The 11,475-nt window shown below is 39.4% G+C and overlaps 1 protein-coding gene across 4 annotated transcripts; it reads left to right on the plus strand.

Annotated features, from left to right (window-relative positions):
* Positions 1-2,040: 2,040 nt before the first annotated feature.
* ftsj1 (FtsJ RNA 2'-O-methyltransferase 1) lies at positions 2,041-9,668 on the plus strand. 4 transcript variants are annotated; one of them, XM_080847331.1, is made up of 11 exons: positions 2,041-2,117; positions 2,722-2,867; positions 3,010-3,079; positions 3,463-3,565; positions 3,805-3,883; positions 6,081-6,133; positions 7,195-7,248; positions 7,447-7,549; positions 8,644-8,727; positions 8,887-8,990; positions 9,231-9,668. In XM_080847331.1, the coding sequence occupies exons 2-11, from the start codon at positions 2,747-2,749 to the stop codon at positions 9,480-9,482; spliced, it is 1,023 nt and encodes a 340-aa protein (XP_080703457.1). In that variant the 5' UTR covers positions 2,041-2,117; positions 2,722-2,746; the 3' UTR covers positions 9,483-9,668. The 4 variants fall into 4 exon arrangements, with proteins under 4 accessions (XP_080703457.1, XP_080703460.1, XP_080703458.1 ...); XM_080847334.1 differs by having other exon boundaries at positions 6,087-6,133; XM_080847332.1 differs by having other exon boundaries at positions 2,058-2,084.
* Positions 9,669-11,475: the final 1,807 nt, after the last annotated feature.

Here is an 11,475-nt window from a genome sequence, read left to right on the forward strand (position 1 = left end):
ATAACCCACTCATACAAATGTTTCCAGAGAGTAATGACTGCCTTTTACTGACTGAGAGATCGACTTACTCACTCATTCACTCACTTACTCACTCACTTAGACACTCTCTTACTTGGTTACTTATTCACTTACTCACTCACTTTCACGAGGATGTATTAATAACATGGGACCTAATGTTGACACTGTCTCCCCATGTGTGGACAGAAGTCCAGGAGCAGACCCTGAAGTTGGCACAAGACAAAGCAACGTTCTCATTCTCTCTTTCTCACTCACCACACCACCCCCCCACCTAATCTCAGTCCCTCATCTTTATGTCAGCAGATCAGTCGTGTCTGATAGGGCCACACCTAAAACGGACCAGTGTGATTAGAATAATTGAAATCTGATGCCAGGTATGCACTAGTGGGGGAATTGAGTCATCAACACCTTCAGCAGGGGAGGCATTTCTGGAATAGTGATTCAAATGGATAGCTCAGTCAATCAGGGGCTTTGCTAAAGCCATGTCTGAGCTTGTCGTGTTAATGGGGTAGTACACAAGAAATCAGGCATAAAGACAAGTCAACAAGATTATTTGCAATTGAACATGGAAACATATTGGCATCAATTCTAATAAAATAGTTCAAAGTATATTGAGGATGCAGAAGTATATCCTTGTGCATTGCAATTATCAGCCTGATCATTTGACAAAATGTTCAGTTTCATAGAAGCTTTATAAATGTTGCTCAGGGAAATCAATATACAGTACAGAACAGTAGTTGCACAGCATGCGAGCGCTTTGAAAAGCAAACACATTTGCTGTAATGTAATGCTTGTAGAGGAGTTGCCCTGTATGCATTGATCTGGAACGGCATTAACATTGTCCTGAAGTGCTCCTGGTCGGCTCTCAGGGGGTGCTGTAACTTAACCTCAGGGGTTCAGCACATTTCCGAGCAGGACACCAGAGAAGCAGCTCAATAATGCAGCATGCGTTAAAATGCACACACACCCATTCATCTGCATTCAAGTGTAATGCGATTTGTTTGACACTGACAGAGCTTTAGGCTTTCTGTGGGTGCTTTAAGAACATTTTTAGGGGTGCTGTATAAGTTCGTTTATGAAAACAGAACTGGTATTCTATATGATGGATTAGGCGACTCAGTATGAAGCAATCCTCTCATCAGCAGTTCCCATAGCCAGGGAGAGGCCAGGAGACATCGTTCTTTATCTTGACAGGAAACAAAGCGGCAATTCTGAGGAAGTGGATCAAACAGGGTGACTCTGAGGTAAATGTTGGATAAGAACCAAGGATAAGAAAAATCAAGACATCTCGAGTGAAGAGGTGAAAAATATCAATCTATAAACAAAACTCCATCCATTCAAATGGATTATGCTTAAAGAACTGCACTATGTTAGAATAAAAAGCTTTAAAACCTTATCAAGCTTTAAACTTAAAACAGTTTTAAAACTACTACTCTGCTTTTACACAAATGTTCTTAAGATATTTAACAAACAACAAAACAGCTAAACCATGCACAGTTAGAAAAGTTTAAGCAATAGTATTAAGGGGGGGGGGGGGGGGGGGGATAGATTGTAGGCTACTGCATTAATTATGGCCAATACTGAATTATCTCTCTCTCTTGCTGCCACCTAGAGTATATTGTTTCCAGTAGTTTGTAGCCTAGTTTTAAATAGGCTATATTTTATAAATTGCTTTAATGCACCTCATCACAAATATGATTCACTCATTTGTCCATAACCAAACTCTTAAAAGCACAAATACACTATTTACAAGGTTACAAGAAGAAATACCTGCATTGAAAAAGTACAACAGTGACATACAATTCCGCCCCCCCTCCCCCCACCCCCAAATGTCAATTGCCTACAGCTTTGCCACACACAGATTTTGCTACATTCAGACCTACCATGGCTCCTCACATGTTTTCTCAAACCAAATGAATCCGAATGATATATTATTATAGCACCAAACTGATTTTATTTTGCACAGGCACTATCGCAGACCACTGTATTTAATTGTTCGGGGTCCTTCTATCACAACCAAAACACGTTTCAAGTATGGAGGAATAGTAATCATACCTATCGACTGTGTAAGAGCCTAAAATCAGTGCGGTCAGAAGAAGGTGAAATGTGGATGTAATTGACTTGAATTGCACGTGTGTTTAGTGAGCATTGTTTGTTTTACGTTGTTTTCGTCTAGTCCCCTATTGCAAAAGACATCTGAATGTAGCTGCCTTCTTGCTATCTTTAAACTAGCTTGTTAACCAAGTAGATTGGTTAACGTTGGTTAGCCGATATTTTCCTGCTATTTAAGTTGACACTAGGCATGTATAGTTTCATGCATTCAACGTTTTGATTTTACTGTAAGATATATGTGATGACACTGGAGATCATGCCTTACGTAGCGTAACCTGTAAAAGTTGTAACGTTATTGTCATAACGTGTACTTAGGCTAATGCTTTTGGCAGTCCTGTTCCATTTGGTGGTTAGAATCCCGTATTGATAACTTGCTAGTACAATATGCAGTGTGGTCATATAGTAACCCCATCAGACCCTAGCTATAACAGCAGCCTTTGTCGTCGTTGAAACGTCAAGGTTAGCTCACTAGCTAAGTAGGTTACTTAGCTGACAACATCATGGGTCCCTTAAAATCACATATCTAAAAATCTAACGTTCACATTTTCAAGGAGCATTTTCAATTACCAAGATTTCCTTTTCGTTGAACAGGGCCATTGGCTGAACAAAGGACACAATGGGGCGATCATCCAGGGATAAACGAGATATATACTACAGACAGGCGAAAGAGGAAGGCTGGCGAGCAAGAAGTGCATTCAAACTGTTGCAGCTGGACGAGGAGTACAATCTCTTTGAAGGTAAAATTGGCTTCAACCTATTTCTGACCAGTGATATCTGAAAAGTAAACTTGCATTTTTTTTGTCATTTCAAACAGTTGTGTTGTGTTAGAGTGCTCTTGATGGGTTGGTCTAACATTCTAATGCCAGTTGTGTTCCTCAGGGGTGAATCGTGCAGTGGATTTGTGTGCTGCCCCAGGCAGCTGGAGTCAGGTGCTGAGTCGAAAGCTCCGGTGAGATCTTAATGCGCGTCATTGTGAAGAATTTGTGTCTGTATGAATCATCAGATACTACATGGTCATTTACCAATTTGTCGTGGCACTGCACAGAGCACGATGTGCGTTCAGTCTCATTTCATTCAAACAAAGGTGTTTTTGTTTTCCTGCTCCTCTGTAAATTGCCTTAAGTAGAATTGTCAGAACTTCCATCAATAGATTTTTGTCAGTGTTCCTACCATCCATTTTCAGGGTGTGCCCAATACACTGAACCCTCTTGACCATCTTAATGAGGATGAATATGCGAGCTTGCATTTGGCTGGGATTATGCAGGGGTTAAGGTGTGTACTAATGCAGTGTTTGGCATCTGATGCTGATCACATTTCTGTGGGGTGCTTTAGGGCAAAAGAGGGGAAAAAAGAGGATGTGAAGATTGTTGCAGTGGACCTCCAGGCAATGGCCCCTCTACCTGGAGTCACACAGATTCAAGGAGACATCACTAAGGTGCTGTTTACACTTTTAGTATTACAATCAATACTCTAAGCTGAGCTAAGATGTCTGGTATGAACATATTGGTGGAAACAACCACATGAGACAACTAAATATTCTTTTCAATATCATTTGGAATATGTGTTGGATATGAACTTCAGTTGCTAATATATAGGAAATAGCAATTGTTTGTGTTCTTTTACACACTTCGCATACTAACCTGTCACCACCTCATGTTTTTTTTTTTTTGATAGTTGTCTACAGCTGAGGAGATAATCAAGCATTTTGAGGGACAGTCTGCAGATCTGGTTGTGTGTGATGGCGCACCGGATGGTAAGACATGGCATGCATTGCCTACATTTACACTATGCCAGCTAAATGTTTAAATGTTAAATGTTTTGTCAAACTTGAAGCACTAAATACTAAATAAAAAAAGAATGGCAATTAAGGAATTGGATATGCCAGATACATAATCAAAAACAGAGTATACATCAGATTGAATACAGCAGGTTAGCGTCTGGACAAGGCTGTAGTTCTGTGGGACTCAATATACTACCGTTCAGAAGAAGTTCCTTTGTCATGCTTTTGTTCTTAGACAGGCTCTTCTGTGCAATACATGACTAAGAAAAGTAAGATAACCATTTAAAGTTGTGAACCACATCCTTCACCAAACAATGCAGACTGGCTCTAACCAAGCTTAAAAAAGGAAGTGAAAGGCCCCAGTGCACAACTGTACTGGAGAATAAAAAAAGCTCTAATTTGAGAAACGGATGCTTCATAGGTTGGCATCTGGTATCTTTATTTATCTTGCTTTAAAAATTCTTAACACCCGTTTTTCAAAACAAAGGGCTTTCTCAAAACTGCACACAGAAAACTGAAAACCTCACACACAAAATGCTAAACCTGACACTCCCTTTGCGAGAGGACTCTTTGCCATCAAATCTCTTAACTGTCCACAAAATGGAACTTGTGTTTTCATTTGGTACACACAGCCATATTTTCAAAAGACACACATACATTCATTGAGTACACACAGCTAAGCATTTGCTGCACACTGCAGCACAAAATTGAAAACACTCATCGAAATGGAACACCATATGAATGACAATGACAATGACTCGAGAATGAGCATAAACCCTCTCCTTCTCTGGTTGTTGATCTTTTCAAAGTTCTCCATAGTTTACCAAACAAAACAGAGGCGCAAGACACTTTTATGGTGCAGTCCTCACTGCAAATTGGTCAAAAGACCTGAATGTTTAGAGATTTGACTTTGTGTCTTGTAGGTTGATGCTTTGAGATTTTACTTGAGAAGTGTGTGCAACAACTGAACTTTGTGTACAGTGTTTTGACAAGGTGATTTGTAATTGACATCAGAGTGTAAACAAGGAAAATCAGAGTCTAATGCAGATAAGGCAGTGTTAAGTATTGCCAAACTGAGTCGAGCGATTGGTACATGAAGTGAAGGTTGTGCAGAATTTTCACTTTTTAGGTCTTAACAACTGTGAAAAACTGTAACGCCACTCCAGCAAAAAAAAAATATTTCAAGGCAAAATGTTATTTTAAACCTTGGCAGTATTTTCTTTTCATTTTGTACCTTATTTGATAAATCAAAATGTGAGTTTTCCTGGGAAACATGATTTTTTTTCAAGGCTGTTCCAAACTTTTGGACAGTAGTGGATTTTTCTGAAATTGAAAGAATTTGGAGAATCAGCTGGAGAATCACCCGCAAATGACCTGATTTTGTTGTGTAGCCTTGATCTTTCTCTCCATTTAATCCCAAATCCACACAGTGGTGATTATGCAGATCCTGTCACATTCATCTTACCTCTATCTGCCTCTTCATATTGTCCTGGGAGAGCTGGAAGGATGAAGTAATTATCCATTTGCAGTCTAAAGGGTTGCTTAATAACCTCCACTTGTCTTACCAGCAGGCCTCTGTAGGATAATGTGCTCTGTAGGATAATGTGCTTGCTTGGTTCAGGATTCCACTCGCTTAGTACATGTTCCATTTTCCAATTACTTACACATTTCTGAATCAAGTACACATCACAGTACAAATTACTGAATCTAGAACCAGCAAAACATCCTTTAACCATTATCTGTGATATTGTTTTTGCTTGCACTGTAGCAGGTAAGAACTTTTAATCTGTATTAAGGTTTTTTTGTCCGACGCTATCGAGGTAACAACCAACAGCCTTGTCTTGCAGACATTATTACTTTATTACATAATTACAGGTTAGCTGCCACTGAAAGAAGTTATCTAACATGCTCACCAGTGAATATGTGGTGAAATCGTGCTGTGGGAATTCAAAAATATACATAGGATTTTGTCCCTGTGACCACAAAACTACATACTGAAAACATGGTGGGCTGGTGGGAATGAAAAATGGTAGTGATGATGGTGCCTTATTTTGTTGCCTCTTCACAGGTACTTCAGCATGATTTTGAGGGTTTCTTTCACTTTGGTTATGCTGATGAAAGCTGATTGTGATGGCTGTTTTATTAATACCTTTGTGATTTCTGTCCACAGTAACAGGACTCCATGATGTGGATGAGTACATCCAGGCTCAGCTTCTGCTTGCAGTGAGTACCTTCTGTCTGGTATAACAGCTGTTAAACAATGTGTATTTATTACTTAATCTTTTTTTGGGGGCGAACAAATTAGTTTTTTTCAAATGGTGTATCAGAGCTTCTACTGCAAGTTTAGTCTACACCAATTAAGAAACAAAAATGTGTTAAGAATGTTGTGAGCTGTAGCAATTCAATTAAATTGTATTTATATAGTGCCAAAAATGGTTTAAATTGTCTCTAGGTGCTTTACAGAACCCAGGGGGGGTTTGTTGTATGTTGTTGTTGAGGAGAGAAGAGTGAATCCATCCGCTTACACGTATTCGAGGATAAAACATATTAGCACACATGCAGCATATGTACATCATGCATACATGATTACAAGAAACATGACCTACAGTACATGCTGTAGAGCCAGCATTCAAAGGATTGGTTGTAAAACAGCTAAGTGGTTATACAGCGTTACATTTACATTTAGTCATTTAGCAGAAACTTTTGTCCAAAGCGACGTACAAGAACAGAGGAGAGAACAGTCAAGCTAAGAGCAATAAAACCTGGTGTAACAATAAATACTGGCTTTTTTTTTTTTTAAAGAAGCGTTCTTCTATTATAAGGATAGACAGAGCAGTGAAGTAGAAAATGGCATTTGATTATATTATGGATAAATAGGCTGGCATACATTAAAAGCAGAGTAGAATTAGTGCATAATAGTTTGGTGGGAATGGGCAGCTGTAAGCAGATGGTTTCTGCTGGTAGATCGGGTGGAAAGACTGCGGCAGCATCCCAAAGTGTAGATAGTCAACAGTAGAAGGGGAAGAAAAGAGGCACAGTGAGTGGACATAGCTAAGTTGCCTTATATGTCACTATAGGTGATGGTGAAAAGGATGAATGTTCTCGCGGTTACCACTTAGTGGTAAGTGAAGTGTAGGCTGTGGAGTGTAAATTTGAGATTCGAGTGAAGTAAGCAAAGGTCAGTGTAGCTATATGTGGACGTGTTGATGGTGCTCATGTTGTTGTGTTGTTAAGCAATGTATGTAGATTTGGACTGTGGTTAACCTAAACTGTGTTTCACTTAGGCTCTCAACATCACCACACACGTTCTTAAGACAGGTGGAACGTTTGTTGCAAAGGTGAGTTGGATAAAACATGTGCATTTGAATAATTCAGTTCCTTTGAAAATTGAATGCTGCACTGTTTAATGGGTATTTTGTAGTCCAGTTTATTGGAATGGTCGATATATGAAACATGCTTTTATTGACAGGCCCACATACAACACAAGCTTAGAAAAAAAAATGTAACCTCTGTGTTGCTCCTGCTACCATTCTCAGATCTTCCGGGGGAAGGACGTGACCCTGCTGTATTCCCAGCTGAGGATCTTCTTCAGTCGGGTCACCTGCGCCAAGCCACGCAGCAGCCGCAACTCCAGCATAGGTGAGTCAGAGAAGGTCCTTCACCGGTAGGGGGAGCCACTGCACAAGGAGAACCCCAGTGCAGACAGTTTATGACTGTTTTAGTCCTAGGCCTGTCCAACTTCATCAGCAACCCTGTATTTTGATCAACTTATAGGCCTTGCTTGTTAATTTGTATGAATTTGACAAATCCTCTACAATCTGGTCAAACTGTTGTAAAAGGTGTGAAGGTGGTGTAGAGATTTTTTTATTCTGCTAATTAATTCTCATTTGATTTCGGATTTGATTTTACGACAGGTGTACGTGTTAATAACAAGAGATGTCTGAGAGAAATGTCTGAGAGACATTAGGCGATTGCTGTTTTGGAACATGCTACTTTAAAGCAGCAATAAGGAGTTCTGTTCCAAAACTAGCAAGCTAACTACCTAAAAGGCATGCAAAAACCTTGTAAACACCACCAACAGCCCAGTTGACACTGATAGAAGCCTGCCCACACACTAACTGGTGTCTTTTGGCAGTATAGCTAGTGTCATGCTGTTAAAGCTTTTCTTCCATTTTTGCCATGTGTTCCAGCCAGGAAACACACAACTACATAGTAGTGCATATCCTGGAGGGCTAGTGGGAAAGACTGGTGTTTATCTGTCCTTCACATGACCATACACTATCCAAATGTATTTGAGGATGGTACCAAAACTAGTTGCCTATAAAACCATACCTCAAAAAGTGTCAAATTGCATAGTGTTACTTTAAGCCTTTTAATGTTGAGCATTATAGAATGTTCCTTCCATACCGGTTCAGCGGATCCTGGAGAAACACTGCAATACCCAGCAGGACAGAATGGACTTTCCATTTGAACAATTGAGATCATAAACGTGTTAATTCCGAGAAAAAAAATTGATGCCTCCTTACATTTCAGTTTGAGTCGTGCTGAAGAGTTTTTGTTCAATGTCATCTCTCCCTGTATAAATGTTAAACATGCATGGGGAAACATTTTTGAATGCAGCCATTTCTACGGGTTGAGCAGTTCCACAGGCTAGAAACCTGCCTTCTGATATAAGGGCAGTTTCCTATTGAGGAAGTAGAGTGGTTGACACATTTCTGCTTTTCCTTCTGCAGAGGCGTTTGTGGTATGCCGAAACTACTCCCCACCGGAAGGCTACGTCCCCAATATGTCCAACCCTCTGTTGGATCATTCCTATGGTACAATGCACTGATGGTTCCCTTTAACATTTAATACAATGCCATTTTAATTATTGCATGACTTATTTGATAGTCTGGCAGTAATTTAATGATGATAATCAGTAAGGTGATGCCTCCAGTTTCTGTTGAAATAATTGTCTGTCTCTGTCTTTGACTTAGATGTAGACTTTAACCAGCTGGAGGGCCCCAACCGTATCATTGTTCCTTTCCTCGCCTGCGGTGACCTGAGTGCTTTTGATTCAGACCGCACCTACCCTCTGCAGGTACTGATCATATAGGAGCTCTCACCCACACCAATCTGTATGGTAAAGAAGTATATATTAGTCAACAATATACCAAAGTACATTTTTTTTTTTTTAAATACCAAAACCCACTTAAAAGTAGTGTAAATGCTGCCAATATTTATTTCATTCTCAACACATATTCTCTTTGTCTTTTTGTCTGTGTTGCTTTCTCTTTGTCCTTTGTGTCTGCATGGTCTCTCTTTCTCTTTCTCCTTTCAGCTGGATTCCGGTAAAGAGTACACCTACACGCCTCCCACCCAGCCCCCCATCCACCCCCCGTATGAGCAGGCCTGTTTCATGCGCAAGAACAACCTGCTGGCCAAAGAGGATGCCCCCGCTGCATCATTAGACCGCTCTCTCTCTGCCATGCAGCTGTCAGCCACTGAGGACCAAGAGCCGCCAACATCAGATGATCAAGGAGGATGTCCTGGCACCAGCGTCACTGAGCCCACAACTCCCACTGAAAAGTGATATGATCTAAAACTGACTCATCACGACTTTATTATTTCACAATTTCACAACAACTACAGAGACACTGTCACTCATCCAAGTTAGCGTGTCTAAGTGAATATTCTATAGAATTTCAAGGTATTGTTTTTAATTTGTTAAATAATAAAATGTTGTTCAGCTATTTTAACTGGCTGTCGTACAATATTTATTACATTAAACCAACAATTTTCTACCTTTTTGAGGTATGTTCTTTTTTTATAGGCAACTAGTTTTGGTATCATTACAAATTCATTGTGATGGTATATGGTCTTGTGCAAACGAAACATATGAACACCCCTGTCATTCCAGGCTATGCACTAGGTAGTTATGTGGTGCAGGATGGCACACCTCGCAAACATGTAAGAAAACCTTTCACAGGCTGGCATCAGCAATTATATTGCCAACAGACATCAGTTGGCAAACTAACACGCTTTTATCAATTTCAGTATGGTTTTGTATGCCTTTCAGGTAGTTGGCTCACTACTTTTAGACCATACCTCTGTACTGCGCCTTAAACTAAGTTGGTCTTTAATTGGGTTGTCTCGCTGTACACAAGAGCTAAAGATGGAGATAGAAATGTACCACCGATCCATCTATTTCTGTGTGCATGTGTCCATTTCCCCTTCTAATTCAACACAACCAGCATAAAACTTTGAACCCAGACTATTTTATGAATTTATTACACTCTGTTTTAAGACTGAGAATGTGATGCCTAACCTGAAATAAACCCTTCCCTGTTTGTTTCCTGTTAAGGTCACTTGACACTCGTAGGTGATCAACAAACCACATCTCCTGCTGTGGCCTGTATGTAAATGTATTGTACCTTATTTTAAGATTAGTCAGTTAGTGTTCTCAACACTGAAGTAAGATAAAAACAAACCTTGCGGCTCTGAGTGTGGGGCTTATATGTGCTATAACTCGTCATGACTTTTTTAAAAACAGTTAAAATAAAGATTACACCTACATTTGACTGGCCTCAACATCCGTCTGACGTCTGACACAAAACCATATACATATTTTTAAGGTGAAGAGACATTTCTAAATATGAGTTTCATGACACTGTAGTCTGCGCCTTATTCTTTACTGCGGTGATGGTGTCCGTGTACTGTGCTCACGAACCATCAGCCATGAGGGGTGGAGTGCATGCCTCATTCTAGAATTCCACTGTTAGACAGTGGCTTAAAAAGAGTCCCTCAAGAGAATGCTACATGCTGCACTACGACAGAAATTCTCAATTTAGTTAAATTAGTCAGTTATAATTACAGTTACAGAGCACTGGTGTCTAGCATGCATCTAAAAATAAAGAGCCTCTTATTTACATAGTTCCGGTTTGCTCTCTCTGTTCCTATCCACCTTTGCAGCTTTGTAGCAGATGTTATCATGAACTATCTTATGTGCTGGAGTGTTCTATGTAAGTGGACTTCTAACTATGCTTATCTCTGTTTAACAGTGCGGTATGAATTTGTATGATGGATTTTTTTTTTTTTTACATTTTATTTTAGGTGCTGCCCAATTGAATCCAGCAATATTGGGTAACTAATTGCATTCTAAAAGACTAATTTATGAGTCAATGATTCCAGTATTTTTTTATTTGTGAAATGCCAGATTTTCATTATGCAATTTTGCCCTCTGAAAGGGTCTTATGACTTCATATTATGTGTAAAGTTAGTAACTTCGCTTTGAATAAAAAGATCCTGTTGAAAATATTATATTGCAGAAATCAATGGCCGATCATTACATAAACATGAGGACAGCACTAGTAAGTATTAGCCAGAGGGTAGGTCAGAAAAGAAACATGCCAGTAGTACTATTTTATCATGCTTCATCTATTCATTCAATTCATTTTCTAATTTAATACTTATATAATTGAGAGACTGAAAAGTCAGTAGATGTCCCAAATCTTATCTAATTTATATAGTCAGAGACTTGGTTGGAGTAAAACTACATTATTGAACATGATTTCATATGTTTTGGC

The sequence above is a fragment of the Sprattus sprattus genome (genome assembly GCF_963457725.1).
Source record: "Sprattus sprattus genome assembly, chromosome: 11".
Classification (NCBI taxonomy): Eukaryota; Metazoa; Chordata; class Actinopteri; order Clupeiformes; family Clupeidae; genus Sprattus; species Sprattus sprattus.